This window comes from Trichoderma citrinoviride, assembly GCF_003025115.1.
Source record: "Trichoderma citrinoviride strain TUCIM 6016 unplaced genomic scaffold BBK36scaffold_7, whole genome shotgun sequence".
Lineage (NCBI taxonomy): Eukaryota > Fungi > Ascomycota > Sordariomycetes > Hypocreales > Hypocreaceae > Trichoderma > Trichoderma citrinoviride.
The window spans coordinates 1,417,712-1,434,105 of NW_020194715.1; the positions used below are offsets into that span (position 1 = coordinate 1,417,712).

General features: G+C 55.1%; 4 protein-coding genes across 4 annotated transcripts; 1 reads left to right on the forward strand and 3 right to left on the reverse strand.

The window, feature by feature from the left end:
- Nucleotides 1-27: 27 nt before the first annotated feature.
- On the forward strand, nt 28-2,769 carry BBK36DRAFT_1118551 (D-xylulose 5-phosphate/D-fructose 6-phosphate phosphoketolase; the record flags this gene model as incomplete). Its single annotated transcript, XM_024890486.1, has 6 exons — nt 28-190; nt 246-320; nt 389-626; nt 685-837; nt 896-2,649; nt 2,723-2,769. 6 exons carry the CDS (start codon nt 28-30, stop codon nt 2,767-2,769), a joined length of 2,430 nt encoding a protein of 809 aa, XP_024749822.1.
- Nucleotides 2,770-2,920: 151 nt separating this feature from the next.
- BBK36DRAFT_53194 (hypothetical protein) lies at nt 2,921-3,262 on the reverse strand (the record flags this gene model as incomplete). The annotated part of the gene is made up of 2 exons (XM_024898215.1): nt 2,921-2,992; nt 3,107-3,262. The coding sequence occupies 2 exons, from the start codon at nt 3,260-3,262 to the stop codon at nt 2,921-2,923; spliced, it is 228 nt and encodes a 75-aa protein (XP_024749823.1).
- Nucleotides 3,263-3,695: 433 nt separating this feature from the next.
- BBK36DRAFT_1169095 (DUF1264-domain-containing protein) lies at nt 3,696-4,471 on the reverse strand (the record flags this gene model as incomplete). Its single annotated transcript, XM_024895266.1, has 3 exons — nt 3,696-3,730; nt 3,806-4,349; nt 4,421-4,471. The coding sequence occupies 3 exons, from the start codon at nt 4,469-4,471 to the stop codon at nt 3,696-3,698; spliced, it is 630 nt and encodes a 209-aa protein (XP_024749824.1).
- A 957-nt stretch (nt 4,472-5,428) lies between these two features.
- BBK36DRAFT_1135434 (hypothetical protein) lies at nt 5,429-14,896 on the reverse strand (the record flags this gene model as incomplete). Its single annotated transcript, XM_024892645.1, has 53 exons — nt 14,546-14,896; nt 11,883-14,458; nt 11,735-11,846; nt 11,695-11,701; nt 11,524-11,643; nt 11,395-11,475; nt 11,352-11,361; nt 11,251-11,312; nt 11,187-11,211; nt 11,103-11,120; nt 10,931-11,033; nt 10,793-10,891; nt 10,676-10,720; nt 10,597-10,606; nt 10,544-10,563; nt 10,423-10,504; nt 10,290-10,362; nt 10,072-10,232; nt 9,965-10,032; nt 9,926-9,931; nt 9,774-9,880; nt 9,533-9,740; nt 9,452-9,499; nt 9,351-9,418; nt 9,286-9,320; nt 9,194-9,252; nt 8,999-9,160; nt 8,775-8,962; nt 8,705-8,723; nt 8,567-8,650; nt 8,502-8,509; nt 8,393-8,402; nt 8,248-8,341; nt 8,142-8,217; nt 8,035-8,084; nt 7,973-7,995; nt 7,760-7,936; nt 7,652-7,723; nt 7,445-7,618; nt 7,291-7,363; nt 7,139-7,260; nt 6,964-7,099; nt 6,732-6,912; nt 6,621-6,698; nt 6,534-6,587; nt 6,380-6,503; nt 6,292-6,337; nt 6,254-6,261; nt 6,167-6,205; nt 6,023-6,127; nt 5,922-5,968; nt 5,858-5,888; nt 5,429-5,794 (listed from the first exon to the last, which is right to left on the reverse strand). Coding segments are annotated over exons 2-53 (6,722 nt in total), but the record flags the coding sequence as incomplete, so codon positions are not given.
- Between the last annotated feature and the right edge of the window lie 1,498 nt (nt 14,897-16,394).

A 16,394-nucleotide genomic window follows, 5' to 3' on the forward strand; every position in this document is an offset into this window, starting at 1 on the left:
TGAACCTACAAGGAAAAGAACGCCAAAATGCCCGGAGAAGTGATTGACCAGCCGAATCCCCCGCCGCTTGCGAGCCAGCTCCCGGACTCAATAGAAGAGCTGGCTGTGAAGCCTGCAAAGGCATCGCTGAACAACCTCGACCTATGCTCGCTCAGAGACTTTCAACGGGCAGCATGCTACATTGCGAGCGGTATGTTGCACCAAAGGCTCATCGATATCCCACATAAACAACTGACAGCCAGCAGCAATGATATTCCTCAAGGACAATGTCCTTTTGGATCGTGAGCTACGGTTGGAAGATGTGAAACCAAGACTCCTGGGTGAGTAAACCAGCGCACCAACTGCCTGCCACTGCATCGTATGACAGTCGCTGACCTGCTCCGTCAAGGGCATTGGGGTACTTGCCCCGGGCTGATTCTCATCTGGTCACATTTGAACCTGCTCATCCGCGACAGTGCCCAGGACATGCTCTTCGTCGTTGGACCCGGCCACGGAGCCCCTGCTGCCTTGGCCTGTCTCTGGCTCGAAGGCTCGCTCGAGCGCTTCTATCCAGACAAGTACAGAACCGACAGGGAGGGGCTGCATAACCTCATTACGCGCTTCTCTGTTCCTGGAGGGTTCCCGAGGTGAGTTGATCCTCTCTCATCACTTCGTTCGAGACGACAACTTCTGACGAGTCCCTAGTCACATCAACCCGGAGACGCCAGGTTGCATCCACGAGGGCGGAGAGCTGGGCTATGCCTTATCAGTGTCCTTTGGCGCAGTCATGGATAACCCAGATCTCATTGTTACATGTGTTGTCGGCGATGGCGAGGCCGAGACTGGCCCTACAGCAGCGTAAGCGTCGACTCGCATCCCTCTACAGGCAAACTTCACTCACTGACAAGACGGGCAGGGCATGGCATTCCATCAAATACTTGGACCCCGCAGAGTCTGGAGCAGTCATCCCCATCCTGCACGTCAACGGCTTCAAGATCAGCGAGCGGACCATCTTCGGCTGCATGGACAACGAGGAGCTCGTCCTGCTCTTCTCGGGCTACGGCTACCAGGTGACCATCGTCGAAACCCTGGATGCCATCGACGTCGAACTGCACTCGGCCTTGTTCTGGGCCTTGTCGGAGATCAAGAGGATCCAGGAAGCCGCGCGAACGGGCAACCCCATCACCAAGCCCCGGTGGCCCATGATCATCCTCCGGACGCCAAAGGGGTGGACAGGGCCTCGGACGGTGGACGACAAGCTCATCGAGGGCTCCTTTCACGCCCATCAGGTGCCGGTGACGCAGGCTAACAAGAACGAAGACCATCTCCACATCCTGGAGGACTGGCTCAAGAGCTACGACGTGCGCGGACTGCTGCCCGACGGCAAGCCCACGCGCGACGTCCTGGACATTCTGCCGCGGGAAGACGAAAAGAGACTGGGCCGATCCAAGCTCGCGTACGATTGCCACCGCGGCCTCGACCTGCCGGACTGGACGCCTCATTCGGCCGAACGGTTTGAAGAAGCCAGCAGCATGCAGCAGGCGGGCAAGTTCCTTGACGTCGTGGCTAGGAAGAACATGAAGACGTTCCGCATCTTCTCCCCCGACGAGCTGGAGAGCAACAAGCTCAGCGCCGTCCTGGACCACTCGAGCCGAAACTTCCAATGGGACCAGTACTCGCGCGCGCAGGGCGGCCGCGTCATCGAGATCCTGTCGGAGCACTGCTGCCAGGGCTTCCTCCAGGGATACACCTTGACGGGGCGGACGGCCATCTTCCCCAGCTACGAGTCGTTCCTGGGCATCATCCACACCATGATGATCCAGTACGCAAAGTTCTCCAAGATCAGCCGCAAGCTGCCCTGGCGAGGCGACCTGAGCTCCATCAACTACATCGAGACGAGCACCTGGGCGCGACAGGAGCACAACGGCTTTTCGCACCAGAACCCTTCCTTCATCGGCGCCGTCTTGAACCTCAAGGCCGAGATAGCGAGGGTCTACCTGCCCCCCGACGCAAACTGCTTCCTGAGCACCCTGCACCACTGCCTCCAGTCCAAGAACTACGTGAACCTGATGATTGGGTCCAAGCAGCCCACGCCCGTCTACCTCTCCGCCGAAGACGCCAAGGAGCACTGCAAGAAGGGTGTCTCCATCTGGCGCTTCGCAAGCACCCACAACGGCGAGGACCCGGACGTGGTCCTCGTCGGCATCGGAGTCGAGGTGACGTTTGAGGTCATCAAGGCCGCCCAGCTCCTGTCCCGCCTCGCCCCGAACCTGCACGTCCGCGTCGTCAACGTGACCGACCTGCTCGTCCTCCCCCGCGAATCGCACCACCCGCACGCCCTCGACGGCAAGGCCTTTGAGGACGTCTTCACCCCCGACAAGCCCGTGTGCTTCAACTACCACAGCTACGCGACGGAGCTGCAGGGGCTCCTGTTTGGCCGCCCGGCGCTGCACCGCATGAGCGTGGAGGGCTACAAGGAGGAGGGAAGCACGACGACGCCGTTTGACATGATGCTCGTCAACGCCGTCAGTCGCTTCCACGTCGCTTCGCGGGCGTTGAAGGCCGCGGCTGCGCAAAACGAGGAGATTAAGGAGCATCTGGACTCTTTGCTGGCAAAGGTTGACGACGAGATGACGAGTGTGAAGAGTTACATTGAGGAGCATGGCAAAGGTGAGTTTTTTCTCTTTATATCCCGATCTATACCATGTTTTGTGGCAACAGATGTTAATAACAAAATCTCGAGCAGACCCGGATGATATTTACGAGCTGGATTTCTTGAAGAAGGATTAGAAAATAGAGATGGAATATCGACATGATGGTTGACGAATTTTTTGCCTGCTTGAAGAGCGAGAACCAAATCCCATAATAATACTCCCATGGAACTGATAATCACACAATACAATAAACCCGACGAAATAAAAAGTACAGATATGCCTCTCATTCATTTATCAACATGTCTCAACGTTTCCGGATTATGCGAAACCCCATGTCCATGCTGATCCGTAAAAAGAACCTATATATAACCCCATCACCAAAAAAAGTCAGCTCATAACCAACCCCTTTACTCTCTCTCACCTTGTTGTGAATAACAGATGGGCAGCAGCTTGCGAAAGGGGTGTTTGTTAACCTTTGGCGGATTCTTGACATTCTCGGCCTTGGCCTCCTCCTGCGTCGTCACAATCTTTTCCACTTCGCCTTGATGCTTGCCGCCTCGGATGGGCGTAAACACGTCGTCGCCCTCTTGGATCGGCTGGCCGTCCTTGTCTTTGATGATTTCCGACATGATGGTGTCGAATTGTAGGTAGTCCATTCAAGCAAATCAGTATGTACATACGGGTAGTCAACTATTGCATACACGTAATTCAGGACACACGACATTAATATACTTGATTGGAAAGGGAGAATTGAGTTTCAATTGGTGGTGATGTAAGAGCCATGTCATTTGAAAGGCGGGCATTGACACCCCGTTTTGCAAATCATTTCCCGGTGTTGGTGGTGAGCAATTAGTGGGAAGAGCTAATCATGACAAGCAATGACAATTATCAGTGCGAGAACTATCAATTCCCAGATGCTGCAAATCCCGTTGTGATCTCGATGAACTGAGATCCCAGTTGATATAGCATTGCTCTTCCCGTATGATCATCCTTGAATCCCAGACCAAAGCAAGGGCTTTTCAAATCATCGCATCCTACAAACCGCATCGCCAACAAGCCCTCTCACTGTCCCCCCTTCTTCCAAGCATAATCAGCATCTACATCAAAAACTCCACGTTAGCCAAATCCTCAAAGAGCTCCCTGATCACACCGAAGCGGAAATGAATACTCACCCTGATGAACCTCCGGCTCCTCGATATCCCTCCTCCCCATGGCCTTCTCCCGCGAACTCACCCCGAACCGCCCATCCCGCTCCTCCACCAGCCTCCAGTCCAGCTGCCCGTCCGCCGTGTAGCTCGTCATCAGCTGCGGCTCCCCCAGCGGCAGCTCGTCGCCCCTGTCCGTCTGCCACAGGTGGTACGTCTTGCCGTACAGCGTCACCACCTTCCCCATCTCGCGCTTCTCGGCCAGCTCCCAGGGCCCCTGCGGCACGAGCCGGTTCGGCATCACCAGCATCCCGGATTTCACCTCGTACACGTGCGAGTGCCATAGGCGGCGCTCCGAGGCGGGGAGCGTTTCGTACTTTTCGGGGGTGATCATGTATTCGATGCCGATGATGCGGGCGTTTGCTTCGGGCGAGTCGTAGATGATGCATTGGCGGACGTCGTCACTCAGATGCCCGCAGTAGTGGTTCGCCTCTACGGCTCGTCTCGGGTCATTGGCATACGCGTGAAAGGCATTCAGATGGGCGCACACGTTCTTCAGGGGTTTAAAGTCCTGGCCACTCCCCCAGTCAGTCGAATCATTTCCCCCATCTCATTAGATCCTCCCAATGGAAAGATATATACCTGAGTGAGTGCTGCTCCGGCCGAGAGCACGGTCTCCTCCTTGGGCAACATCTCGCTCGGAGGTGCATTGTGTTCTGAGCCCATTTTGACGTTGATTCTTCCAGCTTTGCGAATGATTTGTTCACTGCGGCTTTGCTGAATATGATAAGTTGCACTTTGGCAGAGGATGAAAAAGGTTGAAGATGGTCGTGATAATTGAAGGTTGCCTAGGAATTCGGGTTACACCCAATGACGTTGGTGATTCATCATGATTATCCCCAAGATTCTTGGTTAGTGCGTGGCGACAGCATCGCCAACCTCGTCCTTTCCACAAATTGATCTAATGATAAACTTGAGTTGCAGGACGTCGATCAGCCGCATCTCCTGGACCGAGCCCTGGAACTCGTCATGAGTGTACTTGCATCAAGAGTAACACCATGCTTAACACAAAAGCAGCCTTATTTATACCTTGTCAGCTCTTCTAAAGGCCAGCATCACCAGCCATGACGCACACAGATAAGACACAATCATATACAACGGAAAATCACCGTAGGGATCTAATTCCGAAATAAATATATGCAAACCAATCAGAGATGGCAAATAAATAAACAATAAGTAAAGATATAATATAGACGCTAAATCCGTCCCTCCATCCATCTCTTTTCCCTCCCCTTCTCATTTTCTGTATAAACCCGTATATAATATATTCGCCCCAATCCCTTTTTTGATACACTTTCCAACACCATTGCATTTTGACAAAAAAGTACAGCCAAAAGAGAGCATAAAGCACATCCCCACGCAAAAGCCAGCACTGTATCGAGCATCTCCCGGAGTTGGAGTGTTCCCCCACCATTGTTCAGTACATGTATGTGTTATGCCATCAAAGAAAAGCCATTGGCTGCCAATTACAATTAAACCTTTTTCATACGCTTCGCATAAACCAAAACTCAAAAACTCAGGGAACAATGCAGATATGCAAGCGGCCGTAACAAGGTCGTTCAACCAGTCGTCTTGGATCGTGTCTGTGACCAGCTCATCCTCTTGGCCCTCAATGACCTTTCTTCGCTCATATCCACAGTCGTGGTGGGAGACGCAGCGGCCTCCTCGTCGTTCATCGGCTCAGGCTCGTTGGCCTGCACGGGGACGACGATATCGCTACGATCCCTCATCCTCTGCGTGAGAGCAGAAAGCTTGTCTCTCAGCCCAAATCCTCCGCTGCTGCTGCTGCTGCCGCCATTGGCGGCACCATTTCTCTTGCGGTCGGTCGTGTCAAGATGGCCAGCGCTGGTAGAAGGCCTTGAATCGCTGCCGCCTGACAGGGTCCTCATCAGCCCACTGCGATGCGATCCTAAGCCCTGACTGGAGGACGGTCGGAGAAGCTCAACGGCCAGGTTGCTGTGGCCCTCACCTCGGCCAACAGCGTCCACCGGCGTAGGGGGCGTCATGGTAAGGTAAGACGGCATCTGTGGAAGGTTGTGCGTAGAGCCGCCTGTCAGATGGGACCTGCTGCTGGCAATGCTACTGCTGCGACTCGCAGATCGAGGGGCCGGGATGCCACTGCGGATGCTGCTGCGAGTGGACCGCGGCGGCGAGCGCGAGTAGTCAATCGGCGATGTACCGTACATACTGGCCGAGTCATCGCTGTCGTGTATGCTGGGCGCGTAATTCTGCGACAGGCTCGAGGCCATGGGCGAGATGAGGGCAGAGCTGCTCGCCAGCTCCCGCAGTCTGTTCCGCTGCTCTGCGTTGGGCTTGTGCTTTGAAAACTTGTTTCCGATAATGGCGCCCGTGTGCGAAATGAGGGCTCTCACGACAGCCTTCTTCAGAGCCAGAGCAAGATCCAGGTTAGACCACGTCTTGTTCTGCCATTCAATCGTCGGCAGGCGGAAGACAAAATTGTGCACGTCTTCGAAATTGCGCTGGTCCTTGCCCTTGTAGCTGAGACACAGCACAACCGACGGGATCTTGATGTGCGCAAACGTAATGTAGTTGTTGGCCCGCTCAATCATCTTGGTGAGATCGTCCGACATCTGCTTGTCTTCGGTGTTGTGCCGGCTCCTCAAGCCGAAGCGGGACGCCTTCTTGGAGTCCGAGTCGCGGCTGTCTCTCGACGAGAACCCAGTCGAGGACCGACCAATCACACCGGGTCGTGGAGTGGCCGTCATGGGTCGCAGCGATTCCACCGATGCTTTCTTGCCCAGCGTCCGCGTGGTCCCGGAACGGAACAGTCTGAAATGGCCGCCGCCGCCGCCGCCCTCGCCGTTGTTAACGCCAAGGGTCCTCTTCGAAGTCCTCTCGTCTGCGACGCTGGATGACAGAGTCGGCTTAAGACGCAGCTCGAGCGATCCCGGGCGCGTGGAGAAGGAAGACGATTCCAGTCCAGGCGTGCCAGGTGTGCCACGCCCGCTGATTGTGCTCTTGGGGGACTGGGACTCGTTGCCTTCTTCATCTGCCTCGGTCGAGGAGTCGCGCCGTACCACAATCGAAGGGTTCGTCTTGGCTTCCTCTTCCGCCTGGTCCATATCCATACCGGGGAAAATGTATTCGAACAAGCGTTTGCCGACTTCGCGTTCCAGCTGAATCTTGATGGGGAACAGCTCAATCTCGAACTGCTCCATCACGGGGATGCCCGCAATGGCCTCCAACATGTACCAGTAGACCCGGATCATGTCGGAATCGTCGCCATATCGAGTGCTGGGCCTCTCGCCGTCGTGATAGGGAGCTATTATCTCTGGGTACGTCGCGTCGGGCAGGAGGTTGAGGCCAAGCAGCTTCCCAACACGAACTAGGTTCATGTGGGAGCCGTCCGCGTTGTCGGTGCGGTCGTACTCCAAGTCCTTAAGCTGGAGTTCGACCAGCGGCTCGTTGGAGTCTTGCATGAGATGCCAGACGATATCTCGGACAGAAATGCTCCACTTCAACAGCGCGTTTGATTGCGTGTTCTTCTCAAACCTCCTCTGCGAGCTCATAATGGCCTTCATCATAAAGAAGAGCTCATCCTCGGATGCTGCCAGGTCGCGCTCGAGAGCCAGGCGATCTTCCCACCCCTTCTTGTCCAAGAACAAGGAATACGTCTGGAAGTGCGACTTGATCTCCTCCATCTGTCTGATCCGCTCCTGCAGCTTCATCACCATCTCCGGGATTCCGCTCAGGTCACTAAAGTCGGACCCGAGTATAATCTTCTCCAGACGCTCATTCCTCGTCTTCTCCAGCGGCTCGCTGTACATGAGCAGATCAAGCACAATGACATACATTGCGTAATACTGCGATGAGTTGCAGAGAGCGCGAGCCTGAGGGAACTCCACCCAGAGGTTGTCCACACGCCTCTCCGTGGGCTCCTGGGTGGCCTCGTCCGAGCACTCGCCATTGACCTCGTCGTTGGACTTTAGACGGAGCGTATTGTACTTGTCATACCGAAGCATGGCCGACGTCTTCTGCACAACGCGCTTGAAGCCGAACGGGTCGGTGCGGAAGTCAAACATGACCTCCATGGGGACCCACGGTGGCCATGAGGAGCCGGTAGGCGTGCCATACTTGCTTCCCGCATACATGGATACCAAGTTGGTAGTAAACCATTTCTGGTGCGTGACGAAGAACTGCGTGCTGTCCATGTTGACCAAGAACCGGCGTTGGACAAGACCGCTGACATTGTCTGCGATTCTCGACTTGTCCATGACTTCCACCACTTTGAGTTCCATTCCCTTCGAAGTCACCAGAACAACGTGCTTCTTGTTCTTTTCACTCTGCAGCTGGATTTGCGGAGCAATGAGTCGGACGTGATAGCTGCATTGCGGGTTATACTCATCGGATATGCCACTCTCCAGGTCTTCCAGTGAGCCTTCCACGACGCCATTGCTGTTGATTGTAAAGCCCGTGCTGGAGCGTTTGCGCCCATCGCCCAGTATTCCCTTGATTCGGTCTTCAAGATCTTTGGCGGCATCTCTTTCGAGAGGTGGAGCGTCTGGCGATGTGGGGGTTCCGTTGGCTGCCGACGACGCTGGCTCTGGATTCATGTTGCGCTCGTTCTTGGCCTTGGTCTGCTCCTCCACCATGTCCAAGATGAACTTGACCGCCGGTCTGGACAGGTAGTATATAAAGCCACGCCGCTGGCTGCTCTGGTGGACATATCGCAGCACAATATTACGCAGCAGGTTGTTCCATTTCAACTGCATATTGTGAATTACGAAACGGTTCTCGTATTCGCTTTCAAATTCCGCGTTGGACGGGATCGAAGGCATGTCCATGTGTTCGCTAGGTGCATCTACAGATGCGTCAGATCGATGAACGCTCGCTGCTCCGTTAAACGGTTGGCCGTTGGTCGGTACTCCGGCCTTCATTCGCTCCAGAGTGGTTTCCAAAAAGGCCCTCTTGTCACGAAGCACGTTGGAATGTTGACGAAGGATGTCAAAGTCTTCGAGCATCTCCTGGTCCTTGGAGTCGGTGCGTATCACTTTCAACTCGGCCTCGCCCACGTGTCGGATATGCGCCCGGATCTGCTCGTCCAGTTGTTCCAGGCGCTCCTTGATCAGCTGTGCTTGCACGCTCTTCGGGTCATTTTCTTCGCTCATGATGCAGAAATGCGTAGGCTCATCGCCGAACGGGCTTGTTCTCGTAGGATCGCCAGCAATGATGCCCCCAATGTCGGTCTGACGGAAGTATGTCAGTCGAGGGACATAGGCAAGGGGCAAAATCTTCGTCTCCGGATGAGCCTCGGTGGGGAGAATCCAATCCAACTCGACGAAATCGTCCATGTCGATCCAACTGTAATCTCCATCAGGTATCGTAAAGCGAGACACATCCGGCTTGTCGTCCTGATCAAGAGTAAGGTGCGAAATTGATGCCTTCCTGATGGCCTCTGTCGTCGTGCCATACAAGCTGGCGGAGACGGCTCGAAGGTCCGCGCATGCCAAGTCCAAGTGTGCTGCGTGAAGCTTGATCCCCGTGATTCGACTAGGTGAGTTCTTGGTCTTTGCAATCGTGTTGAACTCTTCTCGGCGCTGGTGGAGGTCAAGCATGAAGCTGTCGAACCGCACCTTCAGACCCGTGGCGGACACGGCGTTCTCAGAGTAGTCTTCAGCATCCTTGTGCTTATAGATGTGACTCAGGAACAGTGGAGCGAATAGGAGGTTATACTTGACAGTCGCCAGATGTCTTCCAAACTTCTTGCTGTTCTTCTCTCGTCCGGGGAACAGGCTGCCCTGCCGAATGGGGAGCGACATGGGCCCGCTGAAGAGGCCCCACCAGGCGAAGAAGTGCGTGAAGAATCGAGGAGTCAGATGGATCGTGTTATAGCTTCGTGATGGCTCGAGGCTCTGCGACATCCATTCGCGGTCCGCCGGAGCTCGAACAGCAATAGAGAGGTGGATGTGGCGACTCCTGAAGCCGCGCATAGCATCGTATGGCAATCCGTTCTCGTCTGGCTTAGCAAAAAGCGGGTTCTTGAGAACAACCTCGTAGTGAGGCTTGAAGTCAAAGCTTCGTCTACCATCCTCGATGGCACGCTCAAAGACGAGACCGGTCAACCACTGCACTCTTCCAGACAGCTTCATAACGACCTTCTTAAACTGAGCCGGACCACACCTCATATGGTCGTTGGCAAGACGGCTGCTATCGTCATCTCGGAGTCGGGCGGCCTCTCGGACTTGCATGCTGTAGTCTGGAATGGCAAGGACGTATTCGCCACTGTCCACCGTCATGAACTTCTTCGGGTTATCCTCTGCGTTGATGTTCCATCTAATGTCGTTTCGCCAGCACATGAGGAAGCCGGCGCCATGTCCAGTGACCTGGTAAGGATCGCGCGTGCCCTTCATCGCGAAATGCATATCGCCATCCTCTTTCCACGCAACGTGAATACGGGAATGGAAGTTGAGCCGAAGCTTATCCCAGAAACCGACGCGCTCAGAGGGGTCGATCTGCGGCTTAGTGAAGGACTCAACGACCATCATCATATCCTGGATTGCCGGCTGGTAACAGGGACCCCAGGTGATCCTCGTTGGGAGGGCCGTATTGATGTCCATGTAGACATCCGAGAATGATTTGACGGGGCCAAGGGTGCGCCTAACTTCAATGGCAAAGCTTCCTTCTTTGGACGCAGAAGGATCCGTGCTCTTGGGTGGGATAATGTTTACGGGAACTCGTCGTGACGATTCAAGGCCCCTGAATTCCTCGGCCAAGACAAAGTTTGTTCTCAGGGACACGGCTTGGAGCCTTGACGACTGTCCAGTCTTCAGTCCTGGAATGTGTAAAAGCGGCAGAGGATAGTCGCGGAGAGAGCACCGAGCTTCGCCCATGTCGACGGAAATGTGCATGGGCACCAAGAGACTGTACTGCATGTCCTTGGGCATACCTTTGCCGACCTTGTGTATGAAATCAGGGAGGTCCTGGAGGGGAAACGTGGGCTTATCAACAGAGATGTGGAGGTTGGATATGTAAGTAGCCATCAGCGCTGGTCTTGGGGGCACCTCCAGGATATTCTCCGTCTCCTCGATGTCGCTCGGCACCTCATTCTGCCCCCAAAACAGGCCGCGCAACTCTTTGACACCATCGCTGGATACCTGATAGGCTCGGTCGATCCTCTTCTTCCACGCTTGGGCGTTGAACATATCCAGGTGAAGGCGCGCCTCTTCCGCCGAAACTTTGGCGTTTCCATTGATGCCCAATGTTTCGTTTTCGGGGTCATATCTCGGCAAGGCGCTATGGCGACCCTCGCGGCCTCGTCCGTCTTGCTTCGTGCCGTCGGAGCTTCGGCTTCGGAACCACGCGGACGAGGAGTTGTCCGTCCTTCCACGAGAATAAGCAGACCGGGACCGAGTCTTGCCATTGTTGCCCCGTTTCAGCTCCTCTTCCCGCACTCGGTTCAACTTGAGACGGAACGCCTCGTCTCTGGTCAGCCTCTGTACCTGCTCCATACGCCCTGCCCGGTAAATCATGCCCAGCTTCCATTCGAACGCACCGTCCTCCATCTCGAAGAGGAAATTGCGCGATCGAATCGATACTTTGGGGACTGTTTTGGGCCCTTCGGGCTTCTTCTCTAGAATGTACTCGTTTGTTCCCGTCTTGAAGCGATGCTGCAGCTGCTGTACCGCTTTGATGACATTGATGATATTGTCAGTGATCCGATGGACAATGACCTCGTGCGGTATACCGATGCGGATCGCCTCAGCCGACACGTCTACAAGCTTTTCTTCCGTGGTGGTTCCTTGGGCGGACTTGTGTTTGGACTCTCGGAGGTCAAGACGTCCAGACTTGATGCTAACCATCCGCGACCATATGTTGCGCATGCGTGGAGATGCGACGTAAAGCCTGATAAGCTTGGATGTGAAATACGGCGTGGACCATCTCTGACGCCCGGCATCCAGACTGTAGATATGAAGCATAATCATCGGGTCATGGGGCATTTCCGCCTTGATCTGGACCAAGGCGACTTTGACATCGACGATTATAGAGTCTGAGACGGCAGAGCTCGAATCGGTGGATGGAACACCAGAGGTGGTAGGAGGGACAAGAAGATCTGACTTGGGCAAATCCTGCTGAGAAGCTCTCGGCGCATCACCGGTAGTCTTCATGAAGGCCTTTCTAAGAGTCTTCATAGCAACGCCCACAGCGTAGTGGCGGTAGAGAGAGTACTGCACCATGATGGAGCGGATCGAGAACTGAATATGGAACACCGGGCCATGGTTGTCGCTGGACGCAGAGAGCGAGAACTCCAGACGCGGCACGTTGATGAAAGGCTCCAGCTCAAGCTGGTCGGCAGTTTCAATAATTTGAGCTTCAATACCTTTGGCATTGAACACCAGACGACGACCATCGCCGATCGTGCGAGGAGGCTTCCTCGCTCTAGTAGGACTGGAAGACGCGAAATCCGAGTCTGACTGGGTGAGAGACCTACTGTGAGTCCGTCTTCTCAGCATCCGTCGTTCCAAGCCGTCCAACCTTTGAGCACGATACTCTGCCGACAGGCCGTCAATATGCAGGGATATGCCTTTGCTGTCGTCCGATATCTCCTCATCTACGCCAGCAATCTCAATGTTGACATCATTCGCCGTGACCTGATAGCGGAAGAGCCACTCGGGAAGCGCTCTCAGGAAGTTGGGATGCCGTCTGGACTTGGGTGTGGCTCGCTTAGTTGGCTCAACGTCGGTGCGCAGCTGGCGTACAATCTGACGAACGCCATCTGTAATCTCCGGCCGCACCATACTGACTGAGAACGACTGGACATTGCTCGTAGCGTCGACGGAAACTTCTGGGTTGGCTGCTAAGTGCACTTTGAGGTCGAATGACTCCGTTGTTATCAAGTCGAACCTCTCGCCGGAAACAGCTTGGTAGTATAGGTGGTGAGACTGTAGTCTCATTGCGCCATCCAGAGAATAGTGCAAGTCTTCGAGGGGTGAGTGAGATGATTCGGCATCAAGGGAGACGGATGAGATGGAGGAGATAATGAGACCGTAATCATCCGGGTCCTCCGTCTTGCCCAGCGGATTGAGCTTGATGCGCAGGACAGGTTCGTGCATGGTAAATTTGATGCTCGCCTTCGGAAGCAGTTGAGAGAGTAGATATTTCTGCTTCTTCCTCTGCTCCGTCTTGGGAGGCTTTGGCCGGGATCGCATCATAGCAATCAGGAGAGGAAGGTGTCGTGGGTCGAGGTCGATAGATGGGGAGGTAACAACAGAGTTGGCAAAGAGAATGTTGGCATTCTTTTCCTCAAAGCTGTCCACCCCGGAGAGCTGGATCGTCTTTGACGGTAAGGTGGTCCTGATGGTTGTGGTCGCCATTGGGATGTACACTATCCGCTGAGGCTTGCCGTGGCCATCGTCCATGCCAACCGAGATCGATAGAGCGGCCACGAGGGCTTCGTGGGCAATGTCCGTGGACGGGAAGTACATGCGATGCGCGGGAGACTTTGGATCCAGGCGGTGCAGGTCGACGCCAACCTCCTTCATGGAAGCGGTGAGATGCACGGGTTTGGCCGCCGGGTTGACAGACTCGACCTTTTTGACGAGCCCGACAAAGCTGACCGCAAACTGCACCTCTTTGATGCCGCGCAGGATGGAGCTGAAGAACTGCTTCGAGTCGGATACTGTCTTCATCAAGTGTTCGTTTGCATCGCCCAGAGGCTCATCCTGTACTTTGCTAACGAAGATATCCACCGGATCTTCCACATTTGCGACTTGTAACTTTTTGCGAGACAGCTTAAACTTGGTCGCACAGTGGTGCAGCTCATCGTAGGGGATCTGGACTCTGCCCAGCTTCAAAGCAACAGTCGCATCCCGGAGACCTTCCTGTGTTGGATATAAGAAGCCGTGAACGTTGAGCAGGGCGTGGTCGAGGATCTGGAGCGACTCGTTGCCGTCGACGGCGAGGAAGACACTGCGTATGGTCAAGATCCACTCGGCCTCGGCGTTTTCCTTTGCATGGTCGGGTCGGTGGAAGAAGAATCGAGCTCGATCGGCCATTTTGTGTCTCGTATCCACTGCAAGCGTCAAGCTGCCGACCTGAAGGCTCCCCACGTCGACCACGTCGATGACCGAGTTGGTCACCACTACATCCACCATGCGCAGCCACTTCACATTGTGATGCAGCTTCTTCACCTTTTCTTTGAGCTTGTGGAGGCGCGCCCAAGTCTCGGCCTCGGATCTGGCAATGGCTTGAGCCGGAGGAGGCACCCCCAGCAGCGGGTCTACCTCGTCGTCCTCGGCACTTTCTGTCTTGCGATGTGCATTTCGCGGCGACTCGTTCCTGGCAGTCTTGCGCTCGTCGAGTTTCTTGAAATCGGCGGTAACGGTCAGGTCGCTGAGGACGATGCTGAGCCACGTGGGTTGTGCAAAGGTCGGGCGGTGGATGTTGAGCCCCAGGCCGCGGACCTCGATGCGAATGCCGTCCCTGGGCGTGTAGGCAATGCGGCGGAGGGAGAAGTAGCCTATCCGCTGGATCGAGACTCCGGTGACGATTCGAAGGACGGCGAAGAGGACGAAGGAGGAGAGGTAGAGCAGGACGAGGACACCGATGACGAAGGTCGGGCTGAGAAGCGCCATGTTGGCGGCGCGCAATCAATTTACCTGGCTGAGCGGGCGAGACAGCTTCACGTTAGACCAAGTGCCACGAGGCATGCGCATGGAAGCTCAGCGCCGCGAGCTGGGTCGTACTTACAGGACACAGGCAGCAGGCAGACCATTCTCCCGCAGGGCAAACAAGCAATCAGTGGGAACAGACGGGGAACAGACGCGACATGACACTTGGGGAGAATGGAAGAAAAGAAGGAAAATGGAAGACCGGGAGGGATTCGACGAGGAGGGGCCCCGAAGCACCGGGACCTGGTAGGGGGGGCCTGGACAGTCGGGACGCCGGAACAAGCTCCTGAGATGCGCCCAGAACAGCGCAGGCCAGGTCGGTTCCGGCCCCGGCAACGACGATCGGAGCGAGGATGTGCCGCGAGAAAGTCCGGCAGGGTGCGGATCACGCTCTGCGAGGCCGTGTCGCACGAGAGACGCGCGGGTTTGCAGTGGTGGAAGGGTGAGGTCGCTGCTGAGAGTGAGCACTGACGAGGTACTAACATTACATGTAGTAGTAGGTATGTCAGAAGCACCTACAGCGGAGCCGATGCGGCAGACGGGGATGGTGCAAGATGAGATACTCGTACAGGCGCAGGTACAGGCGCGGGTACCGAGTACTTTGGCAGGCCCTGTCTGCGCCAGAGGATGGAAGCCACAGAGCACGGAGTCCGGACCGGGTCCAGGCTGGAATTCGTTTGACGGCGAAAAGGGGCGAATAGGGACTCTACGGGGTCGCAAATTTGTGGCAGAGTCGCGGCCAGGACTGCAGACGCCCACCCTGATTTTACCTGTGTGCATGCCCCGTATTCGAGATTAAAATGCGCAATCTAGCAGACGTTTATCGTGTGCCTGCTTACTGGATGCAGTTCGTTTGTCTCTAGTACGTAGTAGTGCCTATCAGCACCTAAAGATCTGGGATACTACCTACTCATCTTCGTGCACACATACTTGACCTGGAGCCGAGGATAGAGTGTGGGCTGGACCGCCCTGCCAGAGGTACTCAGTACGTCAAACGCATGGCCGCTGTACTCCCGTCTCTGGGCTGCTAAGCTTGAAACGGTCCGGCAGTGCCGCAACTGCTGTCCTTATCGCGATGCCTCGCCGACTAGCACGGCGGGCAAGCGGGCAGAGCCGCTAACCACTGCATCAAGCGTGAAATCTGCAGATGAGCTCTCCCAGTACAGCCTAGATAACGCAATTGACTACTACCTACTACCTACTACCTACTACCCAAGATAGTAGGCTACCTGCCAGCTGGTGATGGCATCAGAAAGTGTAGATGAGCATTATCATGATCAGAGAGCATTGGAGGGCAGCTGTATTATTCATGCGAACAATAGGAGCGCGCTGTAATTTGGATCTGCCCCCCAAGAGATTTGACTGTGCACGACATGTCCAATAGCCTCACGCGTCATCCCATTCATCCACTGGGCATCCTCGCAAAAGGAGACTCCATTCACTGCAAAAAGACGCACGGAGCCAACCGACATTACTACTACCACTATTCGGGTAGGTTTTGCACACGGCATGCTCGGGATCATAATCTTCGCTTGCCAGCATCGTTCGGCTCTGCCTGTCAATATCTCGGAATAGCATCGCGACTTCACGGCCTCGTACTCCGTGCTCCGTTACAATCCAGGGGTTTAAACAGGAGGAGCTTCCGCGTACCCTCGAGATTACAAACGGTGCTAACCAGTGTGGATCTGCGAGGAATCCCCCAAGTGCCTTGGCCGTTCCGACTGGCTGGGCTCAGGACATCAACCACGCGTATTCGCCGTGAATAAGGTTGATAACAAGTCTCGTACTCGCAGAACATTGCCGTTCAGCGTTACTCTAGGCTCAATAGCTTGTCGTCTCACTCGTATCTAAGCACCTTGGCTGCGGCTGTATCAGATCGGATGTGACAAGCCGGTGTTCTGTACCGACGGCAGTTCCTATTCGTTAGA